Raw genomic sequence first — 19,055 nt, forward strand, 5'->3', positions numbered from 1 at the left:
ATCTCAATCCAGATAAGACCAAAGAGATGATCATTGACCCAAGAACAAGGGAAAATGAGCCGCATAAATCCCTGTTTATTGATGAGACTGAGGTGGAGAGGGTGAAAACCTTCAAGTTCCTTGGCACACACATCAGCGAGGACCTCACCTGGTCTCACAACACCCAACAAATTATGAAGAAGTCCCAAAGGAGACTGTACTTCCTGAGGAGACTGAGGAAATTTGGCATGTCCACCACAATCCTGAGTTGCTTCTACAGATGCACTATTGAAAGTGTCCTTACCGCCTCCATCACTGTTTGGTACGGTAACTGTACAACACGTGATAGGAAGGCACTTCAGCGGGTGTTTAAGACCGCACAGAACATTGTTGGGGCAGCCCTCCCTCACTGCAAGACATTTATAAAACTAGAGTCCTACGAAGAACACACAACCTCATCAAGGACAGCACACATCCAATCCAGCACACATTATTTACACTCCTACCGTCAGGCAGACGCTACAGGAGTTGGAAGTCCAGGACCACAAGACTGGCAAACAGCTTTTACCCACAGGCCATCAGGCTTCTCAACGAAGCACTCACACACGCCGCACGCAACACACGCACACACTCATAGCACTTTATTTATTTATTTATTTGTATTATTTATTTGTATTAATGTCTCTTCTGTTGTTGTTGCTTAATTTATTGGTATATATGTTTATGTGTTTATGTTTCTTATGTTCTTATTCTTTCTTGTGTTTTCTTTCTTTTCTTGGGAGAATGAACAGCATAAGAATAAGAAAAACAATACATATTATGTATATATCGTATATATGTATATGTATATATCGTTGTGAACACAAAACACATTATTTAAATTAAACTTTTTATTATTAAGGGAGAAAAAAAATCCAAACCTACATGGCCCTGTGTGACAAAGTGATTGCCCCCTGGTTGGGCCACGCTTAGCAGCAACGACTGCAGTCAAGCAGTCAAGTCTCTTACAGAGCTGTGGAGGAATTTTGGCCCATTCATCTTTGCAGAATTGTTGTAATTCAGCCATATTGGAGGGTTTTCAAGCATGAAACGTCTTTTTAAGGTCATGCCACAGCATCTCAATAGGATTCAGGTCAGGACTTTGACTAGGCCACTCCAAAGTCTTCATTATGTTTTTGTTCTTCATTTTGTCACCCAGAGGTGGACTTGCTCGTGTGTTTTGGATCATTGTCCTGTTGCAGAACCCAAGTTTGTTTCAGCTTGAAGTCATGAACAGATGACATTCTTCTTCAGGATTTTTTGGTAGACAGCAAAATTCAGGGTTCCATTTATCACAGCAAGTCTTCCAGGTCCTGAAGCAGCAAAACAGCCCCAGACCATCACACCACTGCCATATTTTACTCTTGGTCTGATGTTCTTTTTCTGAAATGCAGCATTACGGACTGATAGATCTCAATTAATCTGAGTTAAATTATGTTTTAAATGGGGGGCAGGGATCACATTTTCACACAGGGTCATGTAAGTTTGGATTTTTTTTCTCCCCTAATAAAAAGTTTCATTTAGAAACTGCATTTTGTGCTCAGTTGTGTTGTCACTGACTAATATTTGTATTAGTTAGATAGATAGAAAGATAGAAAGATATACAGTTTACAGATAGATAGATTTGGCACTCCCTGTTACAAAATGCTTATGCATTGACTCTTACTCTGAAACATTTTACTTTGAAAGTGTCACTTCCGTTTTCGGTTTTGTTTATGTTATGATGGTAATACCAACACCTGCTATGACAAAGTCACAGTTGCTGTACGTTTTTTAACGCTTTAAGGAGAGCTGCAACAACTAATCAATGATTAATCGATTATCCAATTAATCAACTATTTTGATATTTGATTATTTTTTTTATTTAAAAATGTGAATGTTTTAGGCAAAATAAAATATTCACACACATCAACTTTGACTTTGGAAAACAGTGACTGACATTTTTGCCTCTTTTCTGATATGTTGCCGACTAAACCACTAACTATTTGTGTTTGCTTCATATTGATTTATCTAGGGCCTAACCGATTACCTGATTAATCGAAACAACAAGATTCAAATGAATCCACTCAGAAAATAATCGTGATTTGCAGCCTAGCTTTAAGAGATACATTTGAATCATCAATGGCTTCTCCTTTGATATTCTGATATCATTATAGTCGGAATGACAGCTGTGTTTATTTAGTAAGCATTTGACTGCTAAACGAATCACTTATTAACCTACACATCAACTTCAAAGTCTACAATTAAATGTGGATGAGTCCATCTGACGACTTAGTAGTATTCTCTGACTGGAACCCTGGCGTGATCAATAATGCCATGCACCACTTGCAGAGTTTAATACTCAACACTTGCTGTTCACCTTTGCTCATGAACATTTTATAATGGGACTTGTCTGGGGAAAGGGGTGCAGGGTATTTCTCCTATGTTCCCTCATTTTCTGGAAAACTTCCATTATTTTCAAATGCAAATGTTGACAGGTCACAGCGTCCTTAAAATCACAATAAGTTTTGCACCCAGTGGTTGGTGACCCGTGCCTTAATGCATATCTGATTTATTGTGCATGCCAGAAACAAACAAATCATTAACATTATATGATATTATGTAATGACATAACTAAATGTTAATATTTCATTATATTAGGTAACATTAACAAAGGGGAAAAAATCATGAAAGTCAACAAAGACAATGACCAATAAAGACATCTAAAAGGTGCAAAATTATGCTCCAAAGGAATGGGTATACGCTCGACTTAATAGGATATGTCGACATATAACAAATCTTTCCAAATAAATTCATTGGCCATGTATATATGTATGTGTGTGTGTGTGTGTGTGTGTATATATATATATATATATATATATATATACACAGTGTGAATGTGATGGTTGTCTGTCGCTATATATGCCCTGTTGATTGGTCGGCGACTAGTCCAGGTTGTATCTGCTGGGATAAGCTTCAGCTTCCTGTGACCCTCAACAGGATAAGGGGTAGCAAAGGGATGGCTACATGGACGACGCCAGTAGCCAATGGAGGAAAGGATCATCCCACATGTTTACACTAAAATGCTGCAAAAAACACTTAATACACTGTAATGGAAAAAAAACTACTTTTGACATTTTGAAACATTTTAAATCTAAAATGCAGATTGCATGTGGAAGAAGGGCCAAAAACACTGTGTGCACATTGCCTATTAGTCAAAGTATGTTAACTTGCACACTCTGTGCCACTTGATCAAAAGGATTGCTTTGTAGCTTTTTCCGTGGATGTAATAATATAAGAACATTAAATTGTATAATAACTCGTGACGTCCTCCACAATTGACCACCCTGGTTTGAAGTGGTGAGGATGTATGAATCCAGTGAGAATCAGCAAAGACTTTGATGCTGTCTTGCAGGGAGCCAACCTGAGCTCCTCTCTCACTTTTGACGACGTCTGCGCCTCTGACACTTTTCACAGCCGCCTAGCACCGACTTTTGGGAGGGAAAAAGTTCGCTCCCCTGGCTTGTGAAGTGCCCATATTTAAAAAAAAACAGTTTAGGAAATGAGCCAAAGTAGCAGACAGTCATCTTGCAACACATTTTGGCCACCTAGGGACAAACTAACCACTGGCGACGATGTGCGCCCGAATAGTATGCCGACAGAAACAGAGGAAAATGACTTTTTGACCAAGAACACCCGAGGAGGCCAGTCGGATGTATACGATATTTACGCACCGTGCGACACTGAGAAAGGTTGCCGTCATCCAGCCCCTCGCAAGGAGGCGCACCGCGTGGGCGACACTCGTCTCGTCCCCGCCTCCGCCACCATCTCGGAGACAGCCCGGGAGCTCTGCAAGGCCGTGTCCGTGTCTCTGGGACTACACTTGGACTCCACCGGCGACACGGAACGTGTCCCAAACGACCAAATGTCCGCCGAGTGTTTAGTTACGCCAGACGCCTTCAAGTACAGGTGCTCTTTCGCTCAAGAGGAGCGCAAGCAGACGGCGTTGCCATCATGTCGGACCTCTTCGGACTTTAGTGACGCGTCTGACTTAACTTCTAAAGAGGTAGACCACATGGGCACGCCGAGTACTCCACAGTGTACTTACACGCCGTCCACGCCGCTCCACATGGAGCACCTTCACCGCGTAGTGGAGCGGCCGTGTCGAACCTACAAGCACCGGGATGTCCCACCAGACTTTGGCGAGGACACGAGTGGGTACCAACTGGAGCCATACGGCGTCAGTATCAAGTCAGAGAAGGTGAATGGCGAAGCCGGTGAGGGGCAGTGGGTCACTACCTCCACCGCTCATGAAAGGTATAACTCTCCATTATGGGGGACGAGGCAGTGCGTTTCTACGCCGCAGACGAGTGGAACGAGCACGGCCTTCATTTGTGATCCGTACGAAAGGAGCAGCGGGCGTCTGGAGCAGTGGTGCACCGAAGGAGGGATGCTGATGCCGCTTTACCCCAACCCCAGCCACATCAAGGAGGTAGGAGAATGGCTGAATGTCGCCTACAAAGACTCCAGGTAAACACATCGTAATGTCACACATTTGAAAAGTTGAAGACTGTACTTACACATTTTAATATGATATTAGAGCTTAGAATTGCTGCTTATGATAATGCTAGGGTGGATGAAAAATAACCCACTAATTTATATTGTTACAAATCTTTTGTTTTCTCTGAAAAAAATAAAACCAAAGATTTTAGTGGCATTGTATTTTTTATTTTAAATTTGATATTGTGTCCACTGATTTCAGCAGGCACACCTGTGGGATAGAGGACATAACTTCCCATATTCACCCTTCAAAGTTCTTCCAAAGTCTTTGGTTTGGTTATACTGTAGAAGTTATTTCAAATAGGCAGTTACTTTTTACCCACCCTGGCATTGTATTTAAAAAAATAATTGGGACTTTGGTGATGTGTTAACCCTTTAAAATACTCATTAAAATACTTGCAAAATGAAATTTGTTAACCCCATAATTATTGTACTACACTGCACTATTTTTTAAAATAACTTTTTCAATAATTTTCATTGTTTTATTAATTAATTCATACTTTATTCATACCGCTTGAAGCTGGAGCCTGTCCAGGCAGGGGGACAGGCTCCAGCTTCAAGCGCCAGCCAGCCAGTGGTGTCTCGCCCACCCTAATGTGCAAACTCCACACATCTGATAGAAATCACATTGTTCCTCTGAAAGACAAATGTGATTACTTGCACTATGGTGGGCTATGACCCAACTTAGATATTTGGTTTATTCTCGGGGCCCAAACCATAAGTTTGGGAAAGGCTCCTGTGAAGACAATCAAACAACACGTCTAGGACGGACGACCAAAGACTTTGGCACATACTACTGAACAAAGTCCCTTCTTTACTTTATCAAAATCTATGCAGACCCTGTGGATGCAGAGAGAAAAACTTTCTTTCAGATATGTCAGATATGTTTTTTTTTGTGACACTGATGGCTGAGTTTGTTTTTTTTACATGCAAGTTCTGAACTGCAACATACAATCACAAGAAGAATCACTTTTTTCACGTAATGAGAAGAGCTGTATCAACAATTTGGGCTTTATAAAGACGGTCATGTTTAGTTTTGATTGCGGTATTAACAGCATGTCTATTTCAGCCTAGATTCTCAAAGCGGGGTACGCAAATTGTCACTGTCAAAATTAAAAACTAAACACTCATCATGTGAACAGCGCCTGCACAACACAGGTAGCACAGATAGAGGAAAGGAGACAGACACGAAGTAAGTCATTTGTGTGTGTTATACAAATACCTTTGTATATAATAATTCTTAAATAATGACTACACCCCCCCGCATGGCTTCAGGTTAAATGCCTGAAGGGCTACATGAGGTACCCATGAAGTGCATTTTTATATAATCTCAACCACAATAATAAACATACTATTGAAATAATACTTCACTGAAAGTGTCAATCAAAATTGCATTTGTTTTCAGGTCAGAACAGGTTTTGGTAAAGAGTGGCATGGGATGTATGCATCTAAAATTAATTATGAACACAATACATTTATATTGCTCAATCCTTATATAATTAAAATAAAATAAAAAGAGAACAATGGCAAATGAACTTGGTGATTTAGGGATCTATAACAAGACGCAAAATCCCACTTTGTTTAAAATACCTCATGCATGGCCGCTGACCGATGAGAAACCTCTTGCCAGCAGACCAGGAAGGAGTCTAAGCATGCACTGCTTACTTTTAGAGTCACTCCTTTTATTCTGCCAGATAATGGAAAGTGACTTCAACACAAATAAATTAAAATGTTAATTCTTGAAAAAGGCCAAAAGAGATAATTGTTGGTAGAGATAACTAATTAAATGCACCGTTCTTAGAATGTTGTGCACCGTGATGGGGCTCCCTAGTTCTGCACCGTAATGAAACAGCCACACATGCAAGCACATGGGATGACATGCAAGCTGCCTTTGTTGACATGTGCCTTCTAAGATCTGCCATGGTGACCTTGGGAGGCTTATGTTCTCGTTTTAATCTCAGATGAATCTCAGTTTGCTCTTTCACACCTCCATGCTCTGTCTTTGCAACTATTCTCTCACTGTAATCAAACGGGTATTGTGAAAATATCCGATTTTTTTTTTTTCCCCCATCACTCCGTCTCACACTCTTTTATGGTGCACCATGATATTTAAGTCACAGTTACGTCTGAGTGTTTACGCTCTCTGCTCAAGGATGAGACTGGGCATCCTGCCCCCTCAATCCCTTCGGCCACAGTTTTGGCGGCACCATCCACACCATCCCCAATAATTTGAAAAACGCAACATAAAGACCAACAACTTATAATATGTAACGTCTTTGGTGCATGAACTAGTGACTAAAGTCAGCTGTTGTTGCCTCAAACGTAAGATAACTAAATGCAACCAAACACCAGACCAAAAAATGAACTCTAACTCTGTTCTATTAATACCTGCCAGGTCGCTAGAATACCATTATTTACTTAACCCTTTATCATAGTCACCGATACGCCTTTATGCTAGTAACATCCAGCATTAGTAACTTGACCTAGTGACCGGCAGTGCTTGTAAAGTTGGTGACAAAGGTAAATGGAGCGTAAATGGAACGGCTCAGCGATAAAGGGTTCATCATTTGGAGCAGTTCAGAATCCATTTTTATTGCAAAACATAAGAAAGACATCAAACTTTGAAATAGAATACATCTACTCACCAGTGATGTCAATTTCTCACACTAAATACCACAAAACTAAGTATAACCTTTGTAAAGTGGTCACTTTAGATAGCTCTTGTTGGGATTTTGATTAGATTTTATGCTGTATGTGTATCTAATGAACTGGTTGTATATAAGGAAGGCATTGTGCCGCATGCCTGGCATGCTTCCTTTTTTGGACCACAGGTTTGAGACTGGCAGAGAGCACATGTTCCCCATGGAGTTCTTCTTCCCACCACAGAGGACATGCCTGATCTGCTCCGACGAGGCTTCTGGCTACCATTACGGCGCACTCACCTGTGGTAGCTGCAAGGTTTTCTTCAAAAGGGCAGCAGAAGGCATAGGTCTGAAATTAACATTAATGATATTTGATAAGTGAAATTACATATTGTATACCTTTAGTGACCTTTGCTGTCCTCTTTTCCTCCAAGGCAAGCAGAAATACTTTTGTGCCAGCAAGAACGACTGCACCATTGATAAACTAAGGAGAAAAAATTGTCCATCTTGTCGGCTGAAGAAGTGTTTTGAAGCTGGGATGACTCTAGGAGGTAGGATGGACTAATATCAACTTAAAAAATAAACTACTAAACTAAACTTAACTACATTCACAAGCACTACATTATGACACCCTCGTTTTGTTACCATAAGTAAACAGGATGTAGTGCAAAGTGCTGGTGTAGGGTTGGGCATCGAGTCTTGTGCCTTGACGGAAACCGGAACTAACATTCTGATTCTCCTGGATTGTTCAAATTAAAAGTTTTTGATTCTTAGTTTCTATGCCCAGTCCACCGACCGGAAAAAATAGCGGCAAACACCAACGACGGAGAAGTTGGCAAGCACCAAGAAGAACAAGTGGCTACAATGTTTGGCTTAACAAACAAAGACAAGAGCAGTCGGCTCAGTGCAACATTTGCAACACAATGATGTCGTGCAAAGGACGACCAACATGAGTAAACACGGTGTAGAAGAAAGAGTGCCCCGTATTTGATGTGCTATGTGGGACTTCATCTAAGCAGTCAGAAGCAGGGAAGTCAATAAATGACATCTGTGTCATGCCAAATGCAACACAGGGTTTCAGGATGCCTATTGATGTGCAAGTTCGGTGTAAAAGGACGGGGGCCACGGCTGCAGGATGCAAGTTTATTCGGGTGCACAGCGTGTCTTTAGCAAATGTCAAAGTGCTCTTTTCAACCCACACACACTCTTCCAGTCTTCAAAATAAGAGCACTTTGCACTACATCCTGTTTACTTATGGTAACAAAACGAGGGTGTCATAAAAATATCTTACACCAACATCGAGGCAGCAAAATATGCTGTAGTAGTGGCAATATGGTAGCACAAGACTCATAGCTCATAGACAAACCTTTTACAAGGCCTGTAAAACATATTTTGCTGGATGATAATTGTCCTACAAAGGATTGTCGATAATCAATATTGACAACATTTTTGAGACCATTTTTTCATTAATTACTGTATGACTGCATAATAATGTGAGTACATCATGTCAAAAGCAATACACTTGAATTTCTCAAAGGGTATTTAACATTGTAATTGGAATGTTTTTAAATAATGCTTTAATGCTTTTAAATAAAATTGCAGATGCAATTGTAATAGCTTTACTAATGTGAGGTATTTTTTATGACACCCTTATTTTATTACCACTTTTAGACAGGATCTGCGCCGCTCTTATTTTCAAGGCCGAAGTGTTATGAAATTGTGGTTTGACTATGGCTAAGTAAGATAGCTATCGAGGGCCTCTTGAAGCTGTGGCTCTTGTCCCTATTTCACACACAACTTGCACAAAGTCAGCGGCCAACCTAAAACGCTGGATTACAATAACAAGCACTAAAGTACAACTCGCAGCCTGAGTGGCACACACACACGCTGCTAAACCAAGCTAACCCAGCTAGCTGATACTGGCTATTTTACGTGAGCTCATGCTCACGTTCGGTGGCTAGTAAGAATATCAAAGTTTTTCCGACTTAGCTGATGTTTCCGGTTGCCACCTTGACATGGATAGGGCTTGTTAGTGTTTGTGAGGACATGTCTTTTGTGAATGTGTATGCTGTGAAAATAGATCTGTAAAAAATTAATCGGAAGGTTGATAAAAAGTTCATATAATTAAAAAAATTCATGAGGAAGTTCAGATATTTAATCCAAAAACAACTCTGATTAGCACCCTCATTTAAATCATGCAAACTTTTATGACCCTTAAAAAGATCTGAATCAAGAAATGTTATTAACGGGAATCCAAATAAGGAATCGGAATCGTTCAAATTCAAACGATGCCCAACCCTGGTCTGGTGTGACCACATTTGCCTCAAATACCACATACGTCGACCAAAGCATGTCTGGTGAGTATGCTGTCCTGTGTTTTGGATCGTGGCGCATGGTGGGGGTGGGTTTATGGAATGGGTAGGTGTGTTATGTACAACCAACACAGGTGCATTTTATTGATGGCATTTTCAATGCACAGAGATACCGTGATGCCGGAGTTTAAGGCCACAGCCTTTAAAAGGCAAAATCTTGGCAAATGCCATTTCACTGTAATTCTCTCAGGTATAAGATCACAATCTCTTGCTGGCAAAGATGAAAAAGCTTTCTCTCTTTGACCACGGTCGGATTGTTGAGCTGCATAAGCAAGGCCGCTCGCAGCGTGCCTTTGCTGCTGAGGTTGGACACAGGAAGAAAGTCAAGTTCTTCAAAGATCCTGAGGGTAACCAAACAAAAAAGTCAAGTGGTAGACCCTGAGCTAGAGCATACGATCCTCGTCCCAAATAAAGGTTGTTACTGGTGGAACGCAGCCCAATTACCATCAGACGGCACCTGCAAAAGAAGGGTTTTAAGAAGAAAAGGTACTGTCGCCTGTGCATTAATTTTTATGTAATGACACTCACATCTTGTATATAAGGAAGGAACACGTACGTAAACAAGATGGCCGCTGCGCTCCGTCTCATAAGAAGAGTGGCATTACCGCGAATGTGTATCACATACACGTTTATTACTCCTTTGAAGGCATATTGTTTTGAGAAGCCAAACTCTTTACTTAAAGGGGACCTATTCTACTCATTTTCGAGCCTTTGTATTGCGTTCTGGACACCTGTAGAGCAGCTACACACAATAACCCGCATAGGAAGCTTCCTAGATCTTCCAGACTCTGCACCTCTTCCGGCAGTTTCCTTGGATTTCCTGCCTGTGTAATTGACTCCACCCCCGGCCCTCCTCCAGGTACGCCTCCTGCCGAGCTCACTCTGCTGTGATTGTAACACTCCTAAGCGCTCCCGAGGACTTACGGACAGCTGCTGAACCCCTTTTGTCTGATTACTTACACAAAATAAACACAGGACACTAATAAATTGTTACTTAGTTTGTTCTTCTAACTCTTCAACACGACCAAGTAACGTTGGAAAGGCGTTCAGCAACAGTTTGGCTGGTGCAACAGCAACAGCTTCGTATTGGCCCATATTCACAAAACAGTCCCGTGTGAAGTGCCGTTGACAGATGAGCATAATTTTCTCTTGCTGGCCGGGAAACAGTAACTCCAACTCTGCCTGATGCTTGCCTTTTTAGGCACACCCGAACAAACATTTCCTGGGAGCCATTGCTCGACGTGCTAACACCGTGAACAGAGTGAAGCAGAGTGGGGATGCTGGGGGGAGTGCTGAGCCATCCAAAACTGCTTTCAGGGCTCGATTCCAAATGCTCAGACCTCATTATCTGACGCGTTGGCATCGTTTAACACGAGAATACAACATTGTAACAACATTTATAGATCAGAAAAGAGGAAACTCATAATAGGTCCCTTTTTAAATGCTCCCAGCAACTCAGCGGAACTACGTTCTTCATCACCAAAATCCGACCAAAACTGGACTTAGGGGTAAGTCGCTGTTGCATCACTGCTGATGGAGATGTCATATAACTTCATGTCAAAAAATCCGAATTATGCCTTTGAGGTTCTAAGTAAAGCTTAAAAATGCAAAAACAAGAAATGGGAGTGAGACAAAGGTTTGTTTACAACCATTAAACTGAAATAGGCTGTCCATCAGCTGATCAAAAGCTTTAAGACCATAGCTAAAAAATGAAATCTCCCTAAAATAGAAATAAAATATTTAAAAAAGGACAATGAGCAGCTGCTCCATTCTTGTTAATCACCTAAAAAATTGGTTTGGGCATGCTTGATGTCAGTGTTTCCAGGAGGCTGGTGGGAATGGTGGTGAAAATGGCCTCACAGAGGGCATCCACTGTCTGGAACTGATGTCCATTTTTGTAAACTTGGCTTGTCATCCATCCCCAAATGTTCTCAGGTGGATTTATAGTAGATCAGGGGAACACGCCGGATGGTCCAAAAGAGAGGTTATTCATCTGGAAGATGTCCTTTATCAGGCGGGCATTGTGAATTACAGCATTGTCCTGTTGAAAAAGGCAGTCATTATCAAGCAGACGAGGGTCTTCAGTCGTGAGGGATGCCCCCCGCAACATCTCTACATAGCCAGCTGCTGTTTGACACCCCTGCACAACCTTTAAGCTCCATTGTTCCATTGAAGGAAAAAGCACCCCACGTCATGACGGTGTCCCCTCCACTGTGCCGTGTGGAAAACATTTTAGATGGGATCGTCTTGTCATGCCAGTCACGGTGGAAGCCATGAGGACCGTCAAGGTTACATTTTTTTCTCATCGGAGAATAAAACTTTCAACTTTCAATGTCCAATGTTTGGTACTGGTGCAAATTCCCAACAGGCAATTTTGTGGCACTGAAAAAGACAAGGCCTTTAAAGGCATTTTTTCTTCTTAAAACCTTTCTCTCGCACATGAATTGGGCTGCACTCGGCACCAGTAACAACCTTCATTTGGGACGAGGATCGTATGCTCCAGCTCAGGATCTACCACTTGACTTTTTTGTTCAGTTACCCTCAGGATCTTTGAAGAACTTGACTTTCTTCCTGTGTCCATCCTCAGCAGCAAAGGCATGCTGCGAGCGGCCTTGCTTATGCAGCTCAACAATCCGACCGTGGTCAAAGAGAGAAAGCTTTTTCATCTTTGCCAGCAAGAGATTGTGATCTTATACCTGACAGAGAATTACAGTGACATGGCATTTTCCGAGATTTTACCTTTTAAAGGCTGTGGACTTAAATTTCATCATGGTATCTCTGTGCATTGTGCCATCAATGAAATGCATCTGTGTTGGTTGTACATAACACGCCTACCCATTCCACAACCCCAACCCCACCATGCGCCACTCGATCCGCAACACAGGACAGCAGTCAGACAGCTCAGTCAGACAGACTGACTGAGCATGTTTGGGATGCTCTGGATCGACGTATATGGTATTTGAGGTATGGTGTTGATCGTTTGAATTTGAACAATTCCGATTCCTTGTTTGGATTCCCGTTAATAACAATTCTCGATTCAGATCCAATTCATATGCAGGGTCATAAAAGTGTGCATGGTTTAAATGAGGGTGCTAACCAGAGTTCTTTTTGGATGAAATATCTGAACTTCCCCATGATTTTTTTAATGATATGAACTTTTTTTAAAATCAACTTTATGATGAATTTCTTACAGCTCTACAGTATTTTCACAGCATACACTTTCACAAAAGACAAAAGAAAACATTTCCATATTTCCTGTAGAATACATCATACAGGAAATGTATCATTCAACAAACTAAAGAAGCAGAAAAAAATAAGACTTATAAAAATAACTTGACAACAATCAACGACATTTGTAAAGTGACAAAGGACTAAAGTTGGTATTATTTGCGGATGATACCACTGCCTTTTGTTCTGGGAAAGCAAACAAGAACTAATTAAAAAGGTAAAGGATGAAATGGTCATATGGACATGGACATTATCCTTGAACTTAAGTAAAACTAAAATAATGCTATTTGGAAATAGCAGAAAGGATATGTACGATCAAATACTAATAGACAGGGTGGATATTGAAAGAGTGAATGAAAATACGTTTCTGGGGATCATAATGGACGAAAAAATGAGTTGGAAATCTCATATCAAAAATATACAACAAAAAGTGGCGAGAAATACTTCAATATTGAATAAAGCAAAATTTGTTCTTGATCAAAAATCACTTCACACTCTTTACTGTTCTTTGGTATTACCGTAACTTATTGTGTGGAGATATGAGTGACTACCTTCACTCACTCAAGGTACTGCAAAAAAGATTGGTGAGGATAATTCATCATGCCGCGTATAGAGAACATACAAAATATTTATTTTTAAAATCAGATATTGAAATTTGCTGATTTTGTAAATTTTCAAACTGCTAAAATAAAGCATAAAGTTAATAATAACTTGTTACCTAAAAACGTCGTACAGTATTTCTTTATAGGAGAGGAGAAAATATGATCTGATGAAAACACTTGTATGCGAGAACAACGCTGAAAACCCGCAGCATTTCAGTATGTGGAATTAAATTATGGAATGGATTGAGCAAGGAACTCAAACATTATGTACCAAGATGAGCTAATTCAAAAAACAATACAAGCAGTTGATGTTTGCTAAATGTAAGGCAGAAGAGTCTTCATTATAATATTTATTGTTCTGTCATGCTTGTTTTTATTATTTATTTATTATTACACTGATTATTATATGGAATAATATTACACGGAATGCAGGAAGTGAATAATATGTACTGCAGAAGATGTGGAATGGCGAAGAAAGAAGAAACCGAAACAGATATACATTATCATGTGAACCTGCTCAAGCCCTTGTTCCAACAGTGGAAAATGTAAATTATTGCCATTTTTCAACTGGTCTTAAAATTTGGATGAAGAGTGTAATAGTAAGATTTGTGTACAGTATGCAGCAGGGACAAGAACACTTCAGAGAACACGAAGAAGAAAGACAAAGTACTTTTTAGTCTTTCTCCACCGCACATCTTTGCCGACTCTCTTCAATTGCAGCATCATCACAATAGGGGATGTGAGTGATTGCTCATCAAGCTCCCGACTGAGCTGCCATGCAATTTAGACCTATTCCATCGCTTCCCTTTCCTGTGCTTGTCATATTAGCCCGTAAAGATGATACGCTCTAAAATTAAAAACTTTATTCACCAGTGGAGCAGGTTATGTTTTTGTCAGTGTCCAATTAAAAGTATGTACAGTATTGACAAATTTTGACTTCTTAAATAACCTGTAAAATCTGTAGATAATTGTACAGATGTTTCTTTATTTCTTCAAAACACAGAAAACATATTTCAAGGAAAAAAACATAAATTCAAAATACTTATTCTAAATAAAAATATTACTATCTTTGAAATAAAATATCTTTTTTTCAGGTCAAAGAACAAGAACTGTTTTTCAGTTAATGTTGCAACATTTTGCCTCCATTTACATACATTTTCCAGTTAGTGTAGAATACGCTGCGCGTCTTGTCGTATTATTAATATGTTGTGTTCGGCCAACTGTGTTGTTAATGTATTTTTTATCACAAAACGTCCTTGGTAGCATCCTATTAACTTGCATGGAAACAGGAAGCGGAAGGCAGGTCCGTAACCCATCTATGATGTTATCAGCGAATGACTGTAGTTCTTTGCTAACTAGTACAGTTGCTGTACAGTCTAGTACAGACAAGTGTCAAAAATGTAAACACAAAACACGTTTTTGTAGTTTTAAACTTATAGTTTTACATGCATAAACAATTCTAAATGCATATAAATGATGAACAAAAGGGATAAATGAACATTTAAGGTTACTTTTACATTCATTGAAGACATGATTGTTGACAAAGACATCAATATGGTCGCAAGATCAATTCGGAAACCACCTTTCTGTTTTTCTATGAGTTATTTCTTGAATTCAGTAGTGTTTCTCACCTTATCACAATTATGGTACTTGCAACTTTCTTTGGCGACACTGGCTTATTTGGCATCCATGATCAAAAGAAAACTGTTAGTTACTAAAGAACTACAGAGTCAACCACTGAGGACATCATAAATAGGCGACGGATCTGACTTCCAGCTCCTTTTTACACATATTAGCAAACTAATAGGCTGCTAACAAGTGTCACGACTACGTGGCGGCTGTCAAGTGCTTGACCCCCAGTATGCAGAGATGAGGCGACGGTGTGCCAAAAAATAAAACGTTTTTAATCGTTCAGATACTCACAAATCAGACATGGGAACAAAACGCGACAGAGAGGAAAGCTCTGTGGGAAAAAACTGACAGGTACATTCCAAGGCACAGGTAAGTAGGTAGTCTAAGTTATCGCACGAGTGACAAACTCAATGAGCCAGCGCCGTACGTATGACGACGCTGGCCTTTTAACAGCTACTAATTGGCGACAGCTGCGCGGGCACCAGAAGTGAAGCACCTGCCTCTTCCACCGAGCCGGAAGCACAGCTTGCCAAAATAACAGCGCAAGACAGGAAGCGCTAGCTCCTGTCCTGCGAAACGTGACAACAAGGACATTGTGCGGTAAAAATACATTAAGAACACAGCTGAATTCTTGCAGTGTATTAATAACATGACACGACATGACAATGACAATATTGCCAGACCCGCTTACTGGAAAATGGATGTAAACAGAGGCAAAACTCTTCGATATTACTTGAAAAACCGGGCAGCATGCTAACTGAGGTTCCACTGTACAAACTTGGTAGTTGAAATGTTTTTTTGTTTTTTTTTACCAAAAAAAACAATGAAAAGTAATTTTTTATATTTTTCCAGATAAAAAGAAAAAAACTTACATTCATACTTATTTCAATTGAGTTTACTCTTTCTCAAAGAAAATTTGTTGTTTTTTCCCAGGGACACTGGAAGAAAAACATCACTAAACGTGGAGATACAGTACATGCTTTTCACACGACTTGTATGCAATTTTCTACTCGGCTAGCTCAAAACATGAGAACAAATTAGAAGAAAATGTGAAGGACAAATTAATATATATTTTTTCATCACAATCCAGATCTGTTTCAGTTCCAGATTTATGCTGCAAATTAGAATTGTTAAGCCTTGGTGGAGGTCTGTATTCTACTGAATGCCATTCTAGTTTATGATGGAAGGGTACATGTAGTTTGCGTCATTTTATCATTAAGATGAACTGTTTATTACTTTGAGTTCTGGAAAGTCTTTTGAGAGAAAAACCACAAGTTAATTTGTATTAATTTTGTTCGGTTTGGCATCTGCTCAAGTATCATTTAAAAGGTTTAATTTTTGATCAAATCAATTTTATATGATTCCTGGAATGTTAATTATTTCCTCCAATAGGATAGGAGCAGCTTTTTCATAGTGCATGAACAGGATGCTCCTCCCAAGCTGTCCTCATTCACCGATCATCTTGCGGTGATTTTTATAGAGCTCTTCATCTGCCAAATGAATGGAAAGATGACAGATCAAGCAGGTTGCAACTGTGCAAAAGGCTTTCGTGGCTTAGGAGACGTTGGCTGGCTGGCTACCGTATCACCACCAGCCAAGAAGAGTGAAACTTTTAAAGTCAATTATTCACATCAATTATCCCCAGCCTAATGCACAGTACGTTGCTCTTTCTATACATTTTGACAACATCTTGATTAACGGGTTAGAGTTAGAGAGTGTTAGAAATCCTTGTGTTTGAATCCATTGCTTGCAAGTCTCCTGTTTATGTTGGCATCAAACTCAAGGATGGAGCTGTTAAGGTTAGCTCAACCTATTTACACTGTATGCTGGACGGAGCAAGGTCACGACTGACAAAAAAATTGTATTTAGTATTTTTATTCAATGTGTTTGTTGTTGGATCATGAATGTATTTTGAATATATTGGCCTTGCAAGTGGTATGCCTTATATAATCTCAAATTTGCTTCCACCCGTGACTTGTTTGAGACAAAACTGGCAAGATAATATTGATCGAAGTGAGCATAAAAGTCAGGTGGCACTTTTAATAAGTCTCTCCACAGAAGTGAGACAATTAACAATTACTGTCAGTCAAAGCAGAGGAAAATGAAACAAAAACAAATCTTCATGCTCGCTAGCAAATGCAGTAGGTAACTTGAATGCTGTACTAACCGTCTCGAGTTTTTAATTTCAAGTCAAGTCTAAAGTAAACATGCAAATCCAAGTCAGGTCTCAAGTCAAGACAGGTCAAATCAAGTCCGAAGTCATAGGCTTGAAACTTTGGAGTTCTTACAAGTCATAAGCACTGTTTAGCGTCTCACAAATAAATTCCCAGATTAACAATGTAACAAGAGAATCAAGTGGAGAATCAAGTTCTTCTTAATTCAAGGACTAAGGGGTGTACAGGCCCTAGAAACCCCAAGTGAGGTCTTGAAACGTCAGGGTAGGTGAAGTTTCCTCGGATTCAGCACTCCGCTGACAAGACGGCAGCGGAGACCGAAAGAAACATATAACATATAAATGTAAATAATTAAGCAGAATTATGGATTTTCACAGTAATGTCACTCATGTTTTATGAGTGATTCAATCCGTTGCTACTCCACATAAATATTCACCATGTTTTGAATTGTTGCTTGCCCTAGTCGCCTAACACCGATATCAAACTTCAGTGCAATTTACTGCATTTCATGAATGATTAGAAGCGACCGCATTAGCCGGTTAATTGTAAGTTGTCTTTTGAAATCGCTCACTAGCTCAACACGGCTACTGAACTGTGACATTTATATTAGCTATTAGCACTTGCATGTGCAACATCGTAGTGAAGTCTGTTTGCTGTGAATTGTGGCCACCCAAGTCCACCAACAATTCTCATGGTGAGACATGCTTATTGTATTCAGCATAAATTATGTCAAAGTTTGTAAAAATGTGTTCCCTTATTTTAAAAAAAAAGGTGGTTAGTATGTTGGCCAACACAGTAACAGTCTGGAGATCGGGAAGACCTGGGTTTGATTTTCCCCTGGGCATCTCTGTGTGGAGTTTGCATGTTCTCCCCGTGCGTGGGTTTTCTCCGGGTACTCCGGTTTCCTCCCACATTGCAAAAACCTGCATGTTAGGTTAATTGGCGACTCTAAATTGTCCATAGGTATGAATGTGAGTGTGAATGGTTGTTTGTCTATATGTGCCCTGCGATTGGCTGGCGACGAGTCCAGGGTGTACCCCGCCTCTCGCCCGAAGTCAGCTGGGATAGCTGAGCAACCCTAAAGAGGAGAAGCAGTATAGAAAATGGATGGTGTTCTGAGGTGGGCTATATAACAATGAAATATGTAGAAATGCATGCACTTTACTTCATGGTAGGAAACATTTATTCTGAACAATTGTCTCATTTGCCCAAGTCACAGCCAGTAAGCGGTAACGAGTGATGACAGAATGAGAATCAAATGGTGCCCCATTTCTTAGTGGCATCTTCCCCTCGGCCCTTGGTTCTAAGTGGTAGTGGTAAGACAAGGGTTAAGACGAAAGGGAAGGGGTGGAATTGGGATTCAGCCTTAGTCACAGAAAAAGCATGACATATTCAGGATTTTAGTCACTGCAAACCACAACAAACGAACGTCTGAAGACGTTCAAGATACTGTATATTCATTTTACCTAATTGTGTACGAGTGTGTGCGTGTATGTGCGCGCACGCACGTATGTACGTTGTGCATGCGAACAACTTCTGAACACTCTCCAGCAGTCTGGTGCCCACAGAAATGTAAGCCACACCCTTGTTCTTCAACCTGATTGGACGTTAATAGATGCATTCAATAAGGGATATTCTGTGGGAAAATGTCTTGTCTTGCTGGAAATGACATAACGGTCACAGTAGTCGAACAATTTAAATGGGGACACATTTTACTTAACAAACTCAATGAAAATCTCAAGTATTTGCAGGTTGTCAGACTAAAGTCTGAGTCAAGTCCTGAGTCATTGATGTCAAAGGCCCAAGTCGAATTTTGATGATATTGTAGAGTCGAGTCCAAAGTCATCA

The 19,055-nt window shown here is 40.1% G+C and overlaps 1 protein-coding gene across 4 annotated transcripts in view; it reads left to right on the forward strand.

Annotated features, from left to right (window-relative positions):
• Positions 1-3,490: 3,490 nt before the first annotated feature.
• Positions 3,491-19,055, forward strand: part of LOC129168654 (androgen receptor-like) — a 32,836-nt gene continuing 17,271 nt past the window's right edge. For 2 of the 4 annotated variants that reach the window (XM_054754146.1, XM_054754148.1), the window contains exons 1-3: positions 3,491-4,489; positions 7,345-7,546; positions 7,634-7,750. In XM_054754146.1, coding sequence (XP_054610121.1) covers positions 3,560-4,489; positions 7,345-7,546; positions 7,634-7,750 — 1,249 coding nt within the window. In that variant the 5' untranslated portion in view covers positions 3,491-3,559. Of the gene's footprint in view, positions 4,528-7,344; positions 7,547-7,633; positions 7,751-19,055 lie in introns of all 4 variants that reach the window. The other 2 variants (XM_054754147.1, XM_054754149.1) reach the window with 2 other exon arrangements.

The sequence above is a fragment of the Dunckerocampus dactyliophorus genome, chromosome 16 (assembly GCF_027744805.1).
Source record: "Dunckerocampus dactyliophorus isolate RoL2022-P2 chromosome 16, RoL_Ddac_1.1, whole genome shotgun sequence".
Classification (NCBI taxonomy): domain Eukaryota; kingdom Metazoa; phylum Chordata; class Actinopteri; order Syngnathiformes; family Syngnathidae; genus Dunckerocampus; species Dunckerocampus dactyliophorus.